We start from the raw sequence: 19,403 nt of genomic DNA on the forward strand, positions 1-19,403 counted from the left end.
TTCACAAACCGAAAGATCATGACCACAGCTGAGATCAAGAGTTGGTCACTTAAGGAGTGACTGGGTGACTCAGCCCGTTAAGCATCCGACTTCTACCCAGGTCATGATCTCTTGGTTAATGAGTTTGAGCCCCTGCATAGAGCACTGTGCTGACAGCTCAGAGCCTGGAGCCTCCTTCAGATGCTGTGTCTCCCTCTCTCTCTGCCCCTCTCCTGTTTTCTCGCTCTCTCTCAAAAAGAAATAAACATTAAAAAAGTAAAAAAAAGATTTGGTCCCTTAACATACTGAGCCACCCAGGCACCCCAAATGATCTAACACATTTAAAAGGTAGTGCTCTTATACCACAGTAAATTGAGTGACAAAAGGGTCTGTGTGGTCAGCTGAAAGGGCCAATAGAAGAACATTCACCATTTCTGTCTTGTATAAACACAAGACAGTGATAATTCCTCAAGGCCAGGCTATAATCACTTTTTAATAGACTCATACTTTATTGCCTTGTCTTTTCAGATTTGCAACCAGGCAACAATCTTTGTTTAAAAGAACTTCCCCCATTTCTTCTAACTACCTGCAAGACTAGAAATTCTGGTGGCAGCTTCCCAGATATTTATAGCTGTGCCATCAGTTTAGAAGATGTTATCCCATCTTTCAAATCTTTATTCTGCCTACTCAACATAGAGCGAACTTATTCAGCAAAAATGTAGGGATCCTGTTGCCTCTGCCTGTTCTATCATCCCAGCCTAGCAAAACAATGTCAGGATGAACTTATAAACATAAGTGAATCTCATACTGTAATTTCCAAAAGGTACATTTAAAAAAAAATTATATTATGTGGAAGGAGCTTATATCCATTTAAATATCTATTTAAGGAGCTTATATCCATTTAATGTCCAAAATTAATAGAAGCAACTATTCTGTCCTCTATAATATGCATCATTTCTTTTCTAGAAAAGGTTTATAAGATTTTGAAATTGAGAAGATAACATTTGAACTAATAAATTTGAGACTGTCAGCAAAAGAGTTTTTTTTTACAAACTACTAGAAATAATAGAAAAGAACAGAAAACAACTGTATATAAAAAGGATCTGTGTTTTCTATAAAAGATATGAGAAATGAAAATAAATTTTTTAAAAAAATTTAATGTTTATTTTTGAGAAAGAAAGAGAGTATGAGTATGAGTAGGGTAGGGCAGAGAGAGAGGGAGACACAGAATCCGAAGCAGGCTCCAGGCGCCGAGCTGTCTCCACAGAGACCAACGCAGGGCTCAAACCCATGAACCTTGAGATCATGACCTGAATCGAAGTCAGACGCTTAACTGACTGAGCCACCCAGGTGCCCCCAAAAAATGCATTTTTGATAAGGGAAAAAAATGAAGTGATTGTGTCTTAAAGTAAAATGATTGTTTCAGAATGAGAAAAGAAAAAGATAGAACAAAACTTAAATGGATATAGAAAGTTGTAGTTGGTTTGTGAAAAAAAAATCTTAAGAAAGGAATTTTATATATGGCCAACCTGACTAAAGTTAGAATGGATGTATTTAAATTAATACAAGGAAAATAATACAAAGAAAATTTTTAATATAAAAATTACGCTGGTGCAGTTAGAATTTTATTTTCTCCCTGTTAAAAGGACAAAGGTTTCTTAGGTTATTGGTCTGCTCTTAATAAGAAATAGTAAATAAAGATTTTTCTTTTTTCAATTTTTTTTAATGTTTGTTTATTTTTGAGAGAGGGAGAGACAGACAAAGAGCAAGGCGGGGGGCGGGGGGGAAGAGAGGGCAGGATACACAGAATCCAAAGCAAGTTTCATGTTCAGAGCTGACAGCAAAGAACCTGATGCAGGGCTCCAACTCACAAACTGTGAGATCATGACCTGAGCTGAAGTTGGATGCTTAACTGACTGAACCACCCAGGCGCCCCACGGTTTTTCTTTATCTTTAATATTTTTCTGCAATCTGCTTGTAAACAAAGATTCTGTGTTTTTTCTTTGTCAGGTTTTTGATTACTTAAGGAATTGAGTCTTCTCTCTTAGGAGAACTACTTTTTTTGTTTGTTTGTTTACAACTATGTACCTATTTGTATGTGTAAAATTTCATGAAAAACATTGTCAAATAAGAAATAATGCTAAACGTTCTTTAGGAAATATTTATATGGAAGTTATTAATATAAATGCTCCAGAAATTATATGAAGTTCCTGGAAACCTGATGTGTCCTCATACAACGTTATCATTCATAACTGCAGCTATTGTCTTAAAACATATGTGTCACAGAAATAACTCATTTCCCCTATCAACTGCATTATAATGAATTCTCATCTGATCTTGCTATTGTCACTTTAAATTTTTTTTTTTGTCATTCACAGATGATTATTGTTTTCCTCTGGATGCTTTTATATTTCATCTTCAGATAAATTTATGGAAAAGACCCTTGTGAGTACTCTAGAATGAAAGTTTATGATAACTTTAAGATAATAACATTGAGCTGTGTAAGAATTTCTAAAACTTTGATGGAAAACTGACAAATGCATAAAGCTACTAACAAAAGATCAAGATCAACAAGAATTAATTACAGGATACTGATGATTGTAATTTTTATGATTTCATTTAAAGCATTGCTCACTTGTTAATATTTTGTTTTCCAGCTTTAAAAGTGCCTATATAGTCAATCACTATTCTTGCTACATTTACATAAACAATCAGGCCAAGTTTATTAAAACTAAATTTGCAGACAGATTAGTCTTGCTATGCCTTTGATGGAAACAGAAATAATTATGGAGGAAAGATTATATTTCAGTGATACACCTTTATATATATCAGATTCTGGTACTGGTCATTGTCTTTAAAGATTTTTTTTTTACCTGTAAACTGGATTGAGTCCTAAATTCTTCTAATTTTCTCCAATATGTGGCTAGAAGTTTATAAGTAACATTTCCAATTTTCTCCCAGTATTTTGGTTTGGAATCACAATGCAACTAAAACTGCTCTTTTCCCAAAGCCAAGCAAGTTAAGCCGGACTTTTGACACACTCCTCAGAGGTGTCACAACAGCACACATATGGATAATCTTTATGATGATTGCCATGTGCCACTCAGAAAGATTGTCAGAGACATTCACAATCCTAACCAGGAAGATCTGTGTGATGCCCACTGCTTGCCCTAGAATCCAACATTAAAAAGCTTCTCAACTGGCTTGCCCTCCAAACTTAGAAAACTCAATTTGCAATTTGCTCAAACTATTAACCTTTGGTTTTCTGTTTCCGTAGAGATGCCTCTCATTAAATAACCTGATTGTTCCCATCATAAAAAGGTCTAATTTCAGTGAAAGCCCACTTGCAACATTGCCTCCTGAAAAGAAGCACCATGATATTCATTCTATCCTATGTAATCATGAGTGTATGTCTTTGCTAATACATCATGTTGTGCCTATATGAATAACTTGAAAAGCAATTTGTAAATTGACTTAGAAAGGCAAAACCTGAATCTGGTTATAACCCACTTGATTTATTTGATTGGTTAAATCTTGGCTCCTGGGAATCTCTGTTCTGGGGAATTGTTCAATCCTTGGCTATTATGTATTCTCTTTATAGTCACCATAGTGTGTTCTATAGTCTCAAATGTATTAAATGTCTGTCAGCAGCTACTCACATGCAAATGATATCCATCAGGATCAGACAACTAGATGAAACCAACAATAACCACATGAATGATGAGGATGGTGACTGCATGGCCCTCCAGCCTGATGATTCAACTAATAGAAACAGCAAATACATGAATCTTCAGCCTGATGTCATCAACAGTGGTAACTGAGAAAAACACTGTAATAGTTGGTCATGCTCTCAGCCTGCTAATAGAATGACTGAAAGGGGGGAATTGTTACAATCAAGGACAGATGAAGACCAGCCTTGAAGTTTCACTGAACAGACAGAACCGATGTAGTCATGCAGGAAAAGCTTAACTGAGATTATTTTGCAAAACTAACTTGACCTGGATCATTTCTTGCTCGTACATCTGGAAATGATGAGTAAAACTTGAACTGTTTCCCAAGGTTGTTATGAAGGAGCCACTCATAACTGGCTCAAACTGTAATATTGTAATCAATCATTATGAAGAATAAACAGCCATTGCTTTCTCACTATTTAAGCTGTTTTAAAACAGTGTACCCCTGAGCCTCATTCTACGTTCTTGCTTGAGTACTCCCAGTTTGCAAACTGTCTTCTTGGTGTGTGTGCAATACATTTTTACTAAGTACACTTTCGTGATTCATTGGTTATACTTTAGTTATTGTGAATCTTTGACAGTGCTGTGAACACTAAGCTCAAGCTATACAGTTGTGTGGACTCCAAGTGATGCCTGCTCCTGACATGGGGCTCATAAGCTGCAGAGAGAACTCCTTGTCCAGGTTTAGAAAATTCCAACAGTCAGAGCTCCATTTGTATGGAGCTAAATATTTCCTCCGTGTTATTTTGACCTGTGGGTCCTAGCCCCAGGCTCTGGAAATGCTACAACAAATGGAATTATCTTTTCTATGACAGACCTTCCAACCTTCTCACACAGTGTCCTGGGAGAAGTGGCTGGTGCTGCAAAGGCAGCTGTGAGCTGGAATGACTCTTGGGGTCATTCATCTTGGTGCACTGGGACCCGGAGGTGACAGCCTGAAGGTGCCTGGACTCTGCTAGCAGCTGTCATATGAAGATATTCAACCTGACAAGGAGGAAACAGTCGTGTTTGGGGAAGGGTGGTAGAATTGCAAAAAAAAAAAAAAAAAAAAAAAAAAAAAAAAAAAAAATCAAGGAATACAGTTTCTTTATATTTGGACAAATGACTTACATGTGTGTAAAGTATCTACTTTGAAAATATTACAAACTTATATTGATAAAGTACTTTGTTTTGAAGTACCTTTTCTTTATGTTCTCTTGTGTGATCCTGCCAACAGTAATGTGACATGAGCAGGGCAAGCTTCATGTATCTGGTCAGTGGCAGAGATGAAAATGAGACCCTAAACCCAATGCTTTTTTTTCCAGCACTTGATTCATTTCCCTTACTTAAATTGTTCTGTCAAAATTCTGGCTGCCCTTGCAGTGTCCCAGACCTAGAGACCAGCTTAAGGCTGTCTACCTGATGGACAGTTTAACATGTGGTCAATATCATCATTCTAGTTTTTTTTTTTAATTTTTAAAAATGTTTTCATTTATTTTTGAGACAGAGAGAGACAGAGCATGAGCAGGGGAGGGGCAGAGAGAGAGGGAGACACAGAATCTGAAGCAGGCTCTGGGTTCCCAGCCGTCAGCACAGAGCCTGATGCGGGGCTCAAACTCACGGACTGTGAGATCATGACCTGAGCTGAAGTCAGATGCTTAACCAACTGAGCCACCCAGGTGCCCCCATCATTCTAGTTTTAAGATTTCTGCCTAGAACCCCTTCCTTTCTCACCTCTCTGCCCACTTATCATTTCTATATTATCCCACTTCCTTCCTTCTTTCCCTTTTTAAGCATTTGTTCTCTTCATCCTCATCCTCATTACAGAAGGACATGTCCCAGGTCCCTTTGCTTAGAATCTGTTTTCCTTTTCTGTCAGTGCTCTTTATCTTCATTCCTCTTTTTAATCTCCTCTACCCCTTCTTGCAGTTTGCTTCTCACCATGGGAGATGGAGAGCTGTGGACACAGACACTGGTAGGTTTATCCAATACAGCCCAGCAAATAGCCACTTTCCCGCACATCTGGGTGTTTCTGGGTTATTCTTATAGCATTGGAAACATTGAGAATAAGGCTCTCCTTCATCACTCTCCTCTATTTGCTGCAAGTCAAGACTGGCACCACATACACCAGATTTCAAATGACTCAACGTGAGGAACTCTCAACCCTTTTTTACATTTCTATCACATCCCTTTCTGAAGGTAAATGTCCCTGCCCTCCCTTCTTCACCTCCCCCTCTTCAAGCCGTCCAAACACCAGCTCCCCCAAGGATTCATGTTCCAAGTTCTTAACCATGTGGAACAAGCACCAACCGCAACACTAACAGAGCAAAATGGACACCAACCAGGTCCCAGGGCTCCTTCCATACCATTGGTGTGTGGTGAGTCAGGCCAGGTTTTGAGGAAAGCCAGATTGACCAGAAGGTGCTGGGGAATCTCATTTTTTTAACAAATAGGCCACAGTAGCACCTGCTGTGTGTCAGATCTGCTTATCAGTGCTATTATCTCTTCCCCTACTTTTGTCCTTCAAAAGATAAGTTTGCAGGAAGGAATCTCTAGGCTCCCTTACTCAATTTCCCAGTCCACTCAACCACAGAACCACCTGTGACTGCCATCAGGAGGTGTCCCCACTGCAGCATCAGTCTGTAAAGCCTAACCCCAACTAAGTTCTTTATCCCTGAGACTTCTGTCTACTCTTTCTAACCTAACACAGAGAGTAGTTGTCTTCCCCCTGGCTGGAGGAAGTTCTCAGAACTACCGATGGGGCAAAACATCACAACAGGAACAAATTTCACTGAGGGCAAAGTTGCTGCAGCTTTACTGTGTTGTCTGTTCTACCTAAACATTACTATCTGTTGAAAAAAAAACCTTAAATATTTAATTCTGTTTACTTCATTTTTTAAGGATTTTTTCAAGCTTTTACTTAAATTCTAGCTACTTAACATGTATGGGAAAATTGGTTTCATGTGTAGAATTTAGTGATTCGTCATTTACATATTACACCCAGTGCTCATCACAAGTGCCCTCCTTAAAACCCATCACCTGTTTTAAGAGGCTAAACTTGGGCAGAGGTGCCTCAGTCTCCAACCTCCTTTTTTTTTTTTTTTTGGTCCATAAAGACCTCTAACCACTCTGAGATAAGACTTGTTTTGTTTGTTTGTTTGTTTTTAATCAGTACATTCTCCTATTAGAATGTATTGGGTAACCAAAATACCCTCCACATGGTATTCCTTTAAAATTCCATAAGTTTCTTAGTTTTCATGTCACCATAGGGATAGCAAATTTATTAGCAACCCACCAAAAGCACAAGATTTCCTAAAAATGTGATATCAGAATTATAAAAATCAAGTGGATTTGGTTGGTTGATGTTGAAAAACCTGTGACTGACAGAAGTGAGAAAGAACATTTGAAGTACTATGTGGATTTTTTGAAAAGTCATATTTATAAGCTGTATTTGTGACTAGTGTGTGAAAACCCTCTTTTTTATTCTTCCATGAATTGGGTTAATTTGTCATGACGTTGATTGAGCAGATTTAAACTTGATCACAAATTATCACACTTTCATTCCTTTCTTTTCTGAATTGAGTGAAAATTTCCAGAGGTTTGTAAAGGCTTAAGAAAATTGCTGCTGACTTTACAAACTGTTTCAGCCAAATTACAAGGCCCAAGGCCCAAAGGATGAGCCAAGTTCTTTCCTGGGATGATCAATCATTACATTTAGAAGGGGAAGGCTGGGCCCACAGCCTCACATTCACAGAGATGCTTGAAAAACATCTTTCTTGTTCAAGGTTTGGTGTTCAGCCATCTGGGAAGCATGCTATGCTGCTATTCTCACAGGTAGAATTTTCAAGATTTTGTCTCTCCTTTTTCTCTGAGAGTTTTTCCTCTCTCCTGGCTTGCACCTCACCTCTCTCTACAAAAATGACCCTCCAGTCAATCGTTCTTTTTTATACTGGTCTCTCCTAAGCTATTTCAATGACCTTATTTGAACTCTCTGCTTGCAGAGTGTTATGCATGAGAACAGTAAATAATTCTGCATACAATTGAAAGGTCTCCTTGCAGTTCTTTCTTTCTAGCTCATTCTCTTCAAAACTTTACCCCAGTAGATCCCTAAAATGAGCCTACTATGGTGGTTTACTATGGCAACCCAGCAGTCATGCAGCACAGCAGGGGGCTGGTAGCCCATCACAGCTGCTTCTTTGTGCAGGCCCCAGGGATCTACCTGACTTGTCTTTGAAGTGCTGACACATAAGTACCCATTGATATTTGTCAAATTATTTCCCAGCTCAAAGTTGGATCTCAAAGGCAATTTTCACTAAATTACAAAGCAATGCCTCTGACATGTCCCTGGAAACTACCAGTTTTAGCAGCCCACATGAAGGATATGACATGAGACATCTGTAGATGTCATTAGGAAGGCAGACAGACCCAAACTTGTTGGGCCAGCCTGCATCCTCCCCTTTCCTGTTGCCATAGTCATTAGCAATCCGGACAAACTTTCCCCTTGAGATTGAAAGATCATCTTCCTGTGAACATCCTGATGACCTGTCTTCCTGTGCTTCTGTATAGATGCTCAGCCTAGCAGAGGAAAGTGCAGGCCCTTTGTGAAAACCTGCCATCAAATTTCACCACTTCCTGTAACAAGCATTAATTAAGTACTTTATGGCAGACATTGGACAAGTCATTGCAGGTACAGGGGCCTACAGTCAGACAGTCTTTCTATAGTCTAGCTATGTGTAAAGAACATTCAATAAATAATTGCATGAATCATTAATAATTAGATTTGTGATAAGCACCAGAAAAAAGAAGTGTGTGTTGTCATAAAATATACGATAGGATGGTTTCCTGGGTTGGGGTGGAGTGGAGGTGGGGTGTCCAGAAAGAATCTCTCAGGGAAGTGACATTTTAGACTATCCAGAGATAATGGACCTATGCCAGCCAGAAACTATAGGTGCTCCACACTGGACCCTGCAGTGGATCAAACACAGAACATTGTGGGAAATGGGAGCTGGGGTGGCAAGAATAGGGGCCATGAAGGTATAAGGTTGTTGAGCTCAAGAAAGAATTCTTGAGACATTTTATGATGCAAAAAGTTGCTTTTGTTATAGCACAGGGGACAGCACCCTTGGCAGAAAGATCAACACTTGTGATTTTGAGGTGTGACTGATTATATGTTTTAAAGTTGGGGGTGGGGGGTGGGTAGAGATAACAGAAGTCTCCAAAGGGATTTCTGTGTGAAAGAAGGTTTACAGGATCCTGGAGGTCTGGCTATTGTCAAGCTAAGGTTGCTTTTAGTCTCTAGCAAAACATTAACATCAAGGCAGCTGTAAGTTCCTTGAGGAATGTCACACTCTGCTTGTTTCAGGTATTTATCAATGGGTTGCAAGTTGTAAGGAAATTTAATTTTATCTACATTTCTCTTGCCTTTGTTCTCCTCATCAAAGGGGGCAGGTAGCTGCTTGTAAGCCAGGGCTAAGGCTTTGGAGCAGGCACACATTGTTTTGGTGAAATTGAGTGAATTTGAGAATAGCAAAGGTACCAGGAAACCTTTGAGGAAAGAGAGAAAAGAGTAAATATGAGCTGCATGGGAGCCATAGCTACAAAGGTAGCCTTAGAAGGTGGACTGATTGTACTGAGCCTGGGGTGGTTGAGATTATAGAAGCTGCTGTCAGCTGAACCCTGGAGTCAGGAGCACGAAGTCCAGGGCAGATGAGAAGGGGAAAGGCCCACATAAGGAAGATTACCAAATGAGGCCAGTGAGGAAGGTGGCTAAGTGAACTGATCAAATTTTTCCTAATTCTGCAGGCCAGGTCTCTTAAATGCTTTTTTCCTCAATTTTTTGATTATATATTATTACTGAAGTAAAATACACATTTACATGCGAAAATTAAACACAACATAAAGAAATGAAGTGAAAATTAAAGTGTACCCCTCATCTGCCCAACTTCTGAGACACCTGCTCAAAGGCAGCTATTTACTTTTTTAAAAATTTTATTCCTCTAAAGGATCTGGTTACCCCACAATTCTTGATTTAGACACTTTCTGTTACTGTTATGCCCAGAATTCGTGATCCTCAAAGACCACTAGGGAGCCAAGTCCGATGCAAAAGCAAAGAGCCTTTATTCGAGCTAGCTCGAGCTCAATCCCCTACCTGCACCGACGCAGCAGTGAGATACCAGGGAAAGAGAGTGAGTTTCAAAAGGACAAAGGTTTTATTGGGGCCTGGGGGCAGTTGGTGAGGTAATGGCTATGGCCTCAGCCGATTGGCTGGGGAAGGGTCCTGGGGAAGGGTCCAAGTCCTGTTAGGCAGGTGAGGGGGGTTTACTCAAGTGGAGGAGGTGTGGCCAAGGTGAAGGACACGGAACAGGATGGAGTCAGCCGGCGTAGGCCCGCCCTTTCATTCCCCCCTTGTCATGTAGCTTAGGGACCAAATCATGGGACCGGCTGCATTTATGGTGACAAGGGGAACAGAGTTTGGAGGTTTACACAAAGTTCTGGGAAGCAAGTGTCCCTGGGGTGGCTCTGGGAGGTCTGATTAAGTATTGTCCCCGAACTGGTGTCTATGATCTGCCAGGTGATGTTTGGGGGGGCGTGGGGACTCCCGGCAGCATGAGCAATGACAAGCAGAGTTAACAGAGTTACCAATATTAGGTAGGTTGAATGCGCTGTAGCTTGAGCTTGAGCGGGTTGTGTTGGTCCCGACTGATGGCCCATCGCGTGACAATGTCCTTCCGGATCGAGGAGGGGTCCGCTGGCCTAACGTGGGTGTGATGGACCCAGGTCACGATGCCGTCTACCTTGAGAGCGGTGGGGGTTGTCAACACCACGATGTAGGGTCCCTTCCAGAGCGGCTCAAGAGTCTCTCGGTGGTGCCTCTTGACGTAGACCCAGTCTCCCGGCCTGTACTGATGAGGTGTCGGGATCAGGCCAGATCAGGCCAGCCTCGTAGATGGCACGGAGGCGCGGCCAAATGTCCTCGTGCGCCCTCTGGAGCCCGCTCAAGGAAAGAAAAAGTTCTTGATCTTTAAACTCAGCAATAAGTTCAGCTCGAAGGCTGGGAATAACAGGGGGTGGCCTGCCAAACATGATCTCATAGGGAGTAAAACCCAGAGTGTAAGGAGTGTTTCTAACCCGGTAAAGGGTGTACAGTAGGAGAGTCACCCAGTCCCCGCCAGTCTCCATGGTTAATTTGGTAAGGGTCTCTTTTAGGGTTCTATTCATTCTTTCTACCTGTCCTGAACTCTGGGGCCTATAAGCACAATGTAATTTCCGGTTTGCCCCCACCTCCTTGGCTACTGCCTGTGTTACCTGCGAGATAAAAGCTGGTCCATTGTCTGATCCTACCAGGGCAGGAAAACCATACCTGGGTAAGATGTCTTCTAGTAGCTTCTTAGCCACCATCTGAGCCGTTTCATGCTTGGTTGGGTATGCCTCCACCCAGCCAGAGAAGGTGTTTGTAAATACTAAAAGATATTTAAAACCATACTTTCCTGGTTTGACTTCAGTGAAGTCGACTTCCCATTGGGCTCCGGGTCTGGTGCCTCTGAGCCTGGTTCCTTTTTTATTTGATGTGGCCCTCGCGTTGGTGAGTTGGCAGGTCTTGCAGGCAGATACAACTTGCTCTATTTTGGTGTCCTGTTGGTGAATCTTAATTCCGGCATGTCGGATTAAGTCTTTTAATTTTCGGGCCCCCATGTGAGTAGACCGATGCATGTGCTCTAATATTGAGACTCCGAGCTGGTCTGGCAACACGAGCTCCTTGTTAGGTGTATACCACCATCCCTTTATCTCCTGGGCCATAGGGAGTTTCTTGATCCGCTGTAACTCCTCCTGGGAGTATTTGGGCTGGTCTGGTAAAACTGGGTCTCCCGGGTCTGGTAGTTGTATGGTCATGGTGGGGACTGGAGTAAGGGCTACTGCCTTGGCTGCCTGGTCAGCCTTTCGATTACCTCTAGCTACTGGGTTATCAGCTTTTTGGTGCCCTTGGCAGTGGATAATGGCTAGCTTGGCAGGAAGCCATAAGGCTGTAAGCAGGTTAAGTATCTCCTGCTTATTCTTTATAGTCCGTCCTTCTGCCGTCAGTAACCCCCTCTCCTGATAAATTGCCCCATGAATATGAGCTGTGGCAAATGCATAACAGCTGTCTGTGTAGATGTTAAGCCGTTTTCCAGCTCCCAGCATCAGCGCCTTGGTGAGGGCTATGAGCTCTGCTCGCTGGGCTGACGTTCCAGAGGGTAGAGCCTCCGCCCATACAGTGTCCGTTTCGGTGACCACCGCTGCACCCGCATACCTGTGTCCGTCTCGCACAAAGCTGCTGCCATCAGTGAACCAAGTAGCCTCAGTATCGGGGAGGGGCCGGTCGGTCAGGTCCGTCCAGAATCCATGTACTTGTTCCAGGATACCCGCACAGTCATGTAATGGAGCACCTAGGTCAGGGTCGGGCAGCAAGGTTGCAGGATTGAGGGCTGCACTGGGGTGGAACCGCACTCGTGGAGGGTTGAGTAGGAGGCTCTGGTAATGAGTCATACGTGTATTGCTCATCCATCTATCAGGAGGCTGTTTCAGGACCCCTTCAATGGCGTGTGGGGTCGTGATCCAGATCTCCTGTCCTAGGGTCAGTTTGTCTGCATCCTTGACTAGAAGTGCTGTCGCTGCAATAATTCTTAGGCATGGCGGCCAGCCGGCAGCCACTGGGTCTAGTTTCTTAGACAGGTAAGCCACTGGACGGTTCCAGGGGCCTAAGCCTTGAGTTAGAACCCCTTTTGCTATTCCCTTATGTTCGTCTACAAAGAGGTGGAAGGGCTTTGTAATGTCTGGTAGGCCCAGGGCTGGGGCACTTAGGAGGGCCTTTTTTAACTGATTAAAGGCAGTTTCTTCTTTTTCAGCCCATTTAAATGTTTTCCCCTCTTTGGTAGCTTCATATAGGGGCCTGGCGATCTCAGCAAAACCTGGAACCCAGAGGCGGCAGTAGCCGGCTGATCCTAGGAATTCCCTCACTTCTCTTCGGGAGGTGGGAGTAGGGATCTTTAGGACAGTTTCTTTTCTGGCATCTGATAACCGCCACTGTCTGCCCTCCAGGATATATCCCAGGTAACTTACCCTCTTCCTGCATATCTGAGCCTTCTTCGCGGATGCCCGGTATCCTAAGGCCCCCAGGGTAGCCAGCAGGTCCTGGGTCCCTCGCTCACAGTCTTTGGCCGTGTCGGCAGCAATCAGGATGTCATCTACATACTGTAGAAGGGTGAGGCCAGGGTGCTCCCTTCTGTACTCACCCAGGTCCTCGTGTAGTGCCTCGTCGAAGATGGTGGGTGAATTTTTGAATCCCTGAGGTAGCCGTGTCCAGGTGAGTTGCCCACTATAGCCCTCTTCCGGATCATGCCACTCGAAGGCGAACAAGGGTTGGCTCTGGGGTGCCAGCGGCAGTCTGAAGAAGGCGTCCTTTAAATCTAGTACAGTATACCAGACCCTGGAGGGCGCTAAGGAGCTCAAGAGAGTATATGGGTTGGGAACAGTTGGGTGTATGTCCGCGACCCTCTTATTTACTTCCCGGAGGTCTTGTACCAGTCGGTAGTCATTTGTGTGAGGCTTTTTGACCCGCAGTAAGGAAGGGGGTGTTCCAGGCAGACTGGCAAGGAACTAGTACCCCTAGGCTTTGTAGTCTCCGGATGTGTGGCTGGATCCCCTTCCAGACCTCCTGAGACATGGGGTGTTGTTTGATCCTTACCGGACTCTCTCCTGGCTTGAGCTCTATCAGGACTGGGGTCCTGTGAGCGGCTAGTCCCATCCCCCCGTCTCTGCCCAAACCGAGGGGAATTCTTGTAGCCATCTGTCTATATTATTCTCTCTCGGGAGCGCCTCCTGGTGGAGGAGGTACTCATCCTCCAGTTTCATGGTCAGGACCTGGATGGGACCATGGTCAGGACCTTGTCTGAAAGTTATCTCAGCTCCAATCTTGGTCAGTAAGTCCCGTCCTAACAGCGGGTAAGGGCATTCTGGTATTACCATAAGGAGTGGGATACCCGGCCCGTTCCCAAATCTACTGTTCTTAGGGTAGTCCATGAATACTGGCTCATTCCAGTTGCCCCTTGTACCCAGGACTTCTTGCTAGCTAGTTTTCCTTGTGGGGTGCAGAGGACCGAATGTTGTGCTCCGGTGTCGACAAGGAAGTCAATAGGGGTCCCCTCCACTTTAAGAGTTACCCTGGGTTTGGGGAGAGGGTCCAAACCCTGACTCCCCTAATCACTTAGTTCATCCAGCTCTAGGACTTTTACTCGATCAGTCTTGCTTCCCTTCCCGCCAGCTCTTTTTGGACAATCTCGGGCCCAATGCCCTATCTCCTTGCAGTATGCGCACTGATCCTTCTGCAGCCTCTGCTTCCCCCCCTTGGTGGTGCTTTTACCTTTTCTTGTGTTGTCTGCCAGCTGCCAGAGATGGTGGTCTCGTTCCTCGGGGAAGTCAGCAGTAGTAGCTAGTAGTATTCTGGCCAGGTCTCGAGTCTGCTTACTGCTGGCAGCCGCCATGGCGCGAGCCTGCTTGTCCTCAGGAGGCTCCCGGTTATTATATACCTTTTCAGCTACCACCAGTAAGTCCTGCAGACTTTTTTCTCCTAGTCTATCTATTTTCTGTAATTTTCTCCTAATGTCTATGGCCGATTGGTTTACAAAGGCCGTGAAAACAGCTGCCTTGCTTTCCGGTGCCTCTGGATCCATGGGGGTATAGGTACGGAATTGAGAGGCCTGAGAAAATTAAAACTTAAAAGCTTAAGTTATAGGAAACTGAAACCTAACCAAGCTTAACCAGCTTGTTCCGCTTCTGTACAATTGCTTGGCGCACCCATGTATTCCTGATCAATCATTATTGCCTGGCACATCCGTATATTCTTGATCAACCATTGTTACTTGGCACATCCGTGTACTACTGATCAATCATTGTTGCTTGGCACATCCGTGTATTCCTGATTAATCATTGTGATACCCGTACCCCCGGTTGTGGTCTGACCTAAAGCAGGAACCAATCGAATACTGTTAAGTGTCCAACTTTAAACACCAACCAATCGCAGCTCTGTAACTGTGGAAAATTCCTGATTTCCCCATGACTTGTTTGTACCTGTCTGTAAAAGGGGTGTAAAAACCTCTCTCAGGGCCTCTTGGCATCACCGGCAATGGGGGCGCAGAGGTCCAGGTTCGAACCTGCAATAAATGACCCTTGCTGCTTAGCTTTGACTCTGGACTCTGGTGGTTCGTTTTTGGGGGTCTCTTAGACTCTGGGCGTTTCATTTGGTGCATTGGCCGGGAAGCCCCCCCCCCCAAACCCACCAGACCCCAAGTCAACGGGTCATTTCTGAGACCGATCGGTAAGTGAGCCGGCTCTGTCTGTGTCTGTGTCTGTTGTCTGTTCGTTTCTGGCTCTCCCGCGCGGGATCTGTATCAGTGACTGACCTAGCCCTGGAGGACCCGCTATAGGGAAGTCAGTCGGGACCAGTAGGAGACGTCCTCTGGCTCCCGTCTGGGGCACTATTTTGGCCCATCAGAACTCTTTGTTCGGGTTACGGACACCCATTCTGTATCTGTATCTGTATCTGTATCTGTATCTGTATCTGTATCTGGTCTCTTCTCCAAGGCACTTTCTGTTTGCTGCCGCGCTTGCGATTTAACTCGTCTCTTCTCCCCTGCAGGTATATCCAACTCGCTTCTGGAACAGAAACTAACTTGGCCCATTTATTTTTTCCTATACAGGCTATGGGACAGATCCAGAGTACACCTCTCTCCCTTCTTCTAGCTAATTTCAAGGATGTCGGGGCTGGAAAAAGGGAGAGAGGCCATAACCTAAGCCTGGACATCCGCCAGTCGAGACTCATCACTTTCTGCCGGTCTGAGTGGCCCACTTTCGGGGTGGGCTGGCCTACTGAGGGCACTTTTTGTTTGCCTATAGCTGCCAATGTCAGGGCCACCCAGACCAGGTTCCCTACATCCCCGTCTGGCAAGATCTTGTTGAAAACCCTCTACCCTATCTTCCCCCTCCCCTTGCACCCCAGGCCCTGCCCGCAGCGGCCGCCCCACCTGTTGCCCCGCTGGTTGCCCCTCAAGAGGAGCCGGGGGGGGGGGGGCGGGAAGCGGCAGCTGTGCCATAACCAGGGAGTCTACAGGCAGCAGCCGTGCCAAGCCCTATTGAAAATGAAAAACCAACCGTGAAGGGCCAGCCGGCCAAACTTGTGGGTGCACCCAGCGTGAGCCAAGCTCTCGCCTCCCCAACTCCACTGTAACCCTACCCCTGCGGGAAATAGGACCCCCCGATGAAACAGGCAATCCCCGACTCCAGTATTGGTCCTTCCCCACCAGTGACCTATATAATTGAAAAACCCAAAATGCTCGGTTTTCTGATAACCCTAGAGATCTTATAGCCCTCCTAGAGAGCACAATGTTCACCCACCAGCCTACCTGGGATGACTGCCAACAGCTTTTGCGAATCCTGTTCACCACGGAAGAAAGGGAGAGAATTCAACTTAAAGCGCGGAAGCTGGTCCCCGGGGAAGATGGTCGACCCACTGTTAACCCTGACCTCATTAATGCTGCATTTCCTCTGACTCGGCCTAATTGGGACTACAACGCAGCAGAAGGTAGGGGACGACTGCTCATTTATCGCCAGACTCTAATGGCGGGTCTCTGGGCTGCAGCACGCAAGCCCACCAATTTGGCCAAGGTGTACTCGGTAATACAAGGTAAGACAGAGAGCCCTGCCAACTTTTTAGAAAGATTAATGGAAGCCTTTAGGCAGTACACTCCCATGGACCCTGAGGCCCCTGAAAATCTGTCTTTTGTAAACCAGGCTGCCCCTGATATCAAAAAGAAACTCCAAAAATTAGAGGATTTAGAAGGAAAACAGATCCAGGATTTACTCCGCATTGCTCAGCAGGTATATAATAATCGGGATGCTCCAGAAGATAAGCAGAAAACTCGCTCCCCCCTAGGCGCCCCCTAGACAAAGACCAATGCGCCTACTGTAAAGAAAAAGGACATTGGATTCGTGACTGTTCCAAAAAGAAGCAACTGCACTCGGGGTCAGAGCCATGGCCAAACCCCTTTACACGCAGTCTCTAAAAACCAACCATCATTTGAATGGTCTGAGGAAGCTGAGCAGGCATTCCAACAGATAAAGAGAGCTCTCCTATCGGCCCCAGCCCTAGAACTGCCCGATATCTCTAAGCCCTTCCACTTATATGTGGATGAGCATAAAGGCATAGCCAAGGCAGTGCTAACCCAGCATCTAGGTCTGTGGCCCAGACCAGTGGCCTATCTCTCAAAAAAAACAAAACACTGGACCCTGTAGCCACAGGATGGCCCCCTTGTCTCCGGATAATAGCGGCTACAGCCCTAATGGTTAAAGACGCCGATAAGCTGTCCCTGGGTCAAGAGTTACATGTCACCACACCCCACGCCATCGAAGGAGTACTCAAGCAGCCCCCCGATAGGTGGATGAGCAATGCTCGGATGGTCCACTATCAGGGACTCCTGTTAAATCCCTTGCGGACCACATACACCCCTCCCCGAACTCTAAACCCGGCCTTGCTGCTACCCAACCCTGACCAGGACTCCCCGCTCCATGACGGTGCCGACATCCTAGCGCAGATCCATGGAACAAGGAAAGACCTACAGGACCGGCCGTTACCTGATGCTGAGGTCACCTGGTTTACTGACGGGAGCAGCTTCGTCCATCAAGGACAGAGGTATGCGGGGGCAGCAGTGACATCTGAGACTGAAGTGATATGGGCAAAGGCTCTGCCCACAGGGACTTCTGCCCAAAAGACAGAACTAATTGCATTGACCCAAGCATTAAGAATGGGGCGGGACCGCAAAGTGACTGTATATACAGACAGCCGGTATGCCTTTGCCACGGCCCATATACATGGGGCAATATACCGTGAGGGGGGACTACTAACTGCTAAAGGCAAAGACATCAAAAATAAAGATAAAATTCTGGCCCTATTGGCCGCTATTTGGGCCTCTAAAAAACTGGCTATAGTACATTGCCTGGGTCACCAAAACCAAACTGCACGCCAGGTAACACAAAAACCCATCCAAGTAACACCTGCGCAGCTACCAGACCCAGGGCCCCGAGATTTACCCCCATAGCCTGAATACTCAGAAGATGATCTTATCTGGATGCGCGAGTTCCCCATGACCCAAGTTACAGACGGATGGTGGAGGGACTCCACAGACCGCCTTATCCTTCCCGAAAAATTGGGCCACACAATCTTGATAAAAATACTCCAGAATGCACACCCACATGCCACAGCCCAAGGCCACCGAAAAAGAGGAACCATACCAGGAGCCCACTGGGAAGTGGACTTCACCGAGGTAAAGCCCGGCAAATATGGCTATAAATACTTACTAGTGTTCGTAGACACTTTTTCAGGATGGACTGAAGCCTTTCCAACCAAGAAGAAAACGGCGCAGATAGTAGCCAAAAAGATCCTAGAAAAAAATCCTGCCCAGGTATGGTTTTCCAGTCATGATAGGGTCAGACAATGGACCTGCATTTGTCTCTAAGGTAAGTCAGGGATTGGCTTCAGTACTTGGGACAGATTAGAAATTACATTGTGCCTACCGGCCCCAAAGCTCAGGACAAGTAGGAAAAATAAATAAAACATTAAAAGAGACCCTTATTAAATTGACTATGGAGACTGGCGCTAATTGGGTAGAGTTACTCCCCTACGCTCTGTACAGGGTTCGCAACTCCCCATACAAGTTGGGCCTCACACCCTATGAAATCATGTTTGGTGGAGACCAAGATAACAGCCTCTTGTCTTCTCTCAGGGCTCTGCAGCAGGTTCATGAGGCCGTGTGGCCTAAACTAAAAGAACTGTATGAGACGGGGCCCCCACCCACTCCTCATCAGTATCGTCCAGGAGACTGGGTCCTCGTCAAGCGACACCGGCAGGAGAACCTTGAACCCAGGTGAAAAGGACCTTACCAAATCATCCTGACGACTCCCACCACCATCAAGGTAGATAACCTCCCCACCTGGATTCATCACACCCAGGTGAAGCCTGTCGACCCGCTATCTGACCTCGTGGGACACACTGATAAAAATACTACTTGGACTGTAGACTGGAGTAAGAAAAACCCCCTCAAACTAACCTTGCGCCGTGCCTCCCCTAGACATGTTCAGGATAGTAACCCTTGTCCTACTAGCCCTCAACCTCAACCTCCTGGAGGGAGGACTAAATGCCCCTGTTGACAAACAGAAGTTGTATGAAGTTCTGTATGGAAGGCCCTGTGATTGCAGAGGTGGCGTAGTTAGAACCCTTACCCTGCCACATGGTAAAAGACTAATAGCTGGCTCTATAGGAAGGGGTGGTCACTATCAACGAAGATACACTCAAACCCAAGACTGTGGGACCACAATTGCTCACTTAACTCAGACCTATGACATCACAGGACCCCCAAAACAGCAGTGGTTATGTGTTGACAAACCTAAGCCCCTGCCCCCCACAGCAGAATGCCCTTGCTCTACTTTCCAGGAGTCGATGCATAGCTCTTGTTATGACTCCTATCAGCAATGTATAGGGCCAGATAACTCCACTACCTACTTTACAGCTATCCTACAGAGTAACAGGGCAGCAAAAGCTAGTGATAATAATATGCAACTTCAAGCTGGCTGCCATGGCTCAGTTGGAGCCGCCGTCTGCTGGAACCCCCATGCCCATCCCTAGTTTAA

The 19,403-nt window shown here is 45.3% G+C and overlaps 2 protein-coding genes and 1 long non-coding RNA gene across 3 annotated transcripts; 2 read left to right on the plus strand and 1 right to left on the minus strand.

The window, feature by feature from the left end:
• The first annotated feature begins 2,356 nt into the window (after nucleotides 1-2,356).
• On the plus strand, nucleotides 2,357-4,128 carry LOC112855493 (uncharacterized). Its single transcript, XR_015251932.1, has 2 exons — nucleotides 2,357-2,424; nucleotides 3,631-4,128. It is a non-coding gene; the product is annotated as an uncharacterized LOC112855493 (long non-coding RNA).
• Nucleotides 4,129-10,523: 6,395 nt separating this feature from the next.
• LOC147580365 (uncharacterized) lies at nucleotides 10,524-15,403 on the minus strand. The gene is given in 6 exon segments (XM_086708556.1): nucleotides 10,524-11,333; nucleotides 12,786-13,289; nucleotides 13,291-13,475; nucleotides 13,478-13,693; nucleotides 13,696-14,422; nucleotides 15,236-15,403. Coding segments are annotated over 6 exon segments (2,595 nt in total). The 3' UTR covers nucleotides 10,524-10,538.
• A 1,656-nt stretch (nucleotides 15,404-17,059) lies between these two features.
• Nucleotides 17,060-17,815, plus strand: LOC147580366 (uncharacterized). The gene has a single exon (XM_086708557.1). It carries the CDS (start codon nucleotides 17,060-17,062, stop codon nucleotides 17,813-17,815), a length of 756 nt encoding a protein of 251 aa, XP_086564683.1.
• The last annotated feature ends 1,588 nt before the right edge of the window (nucleotides 17,816-19,403 follow it).

The sequence above is a fragment of the Puma concolor genome, chromosome B3 (assembly GCF_028749965.1).
Source record: "Puma concolor isolate L17-30 chromosome B3, mPumCon1.1.hap2, whole genome shotgun sequence".
In the NCBI taxonomy this organism is placed as follows: domain Eukaryota; kingdom Metazoa; phylum Chordata; class Mammalia; order Carnivora; family Felidae; genus Puma; species Puma concolor.

What these genes read in the sequence shown, in the direction of transcription:
- LOC147580366 (XM_086708557.1), top strand. Translation starts at nt 17,060, where the DNA reads ATGGTTAAAGACGCCGATAAGCTGTCCCTGGGTCAAGAGTTACATGTC.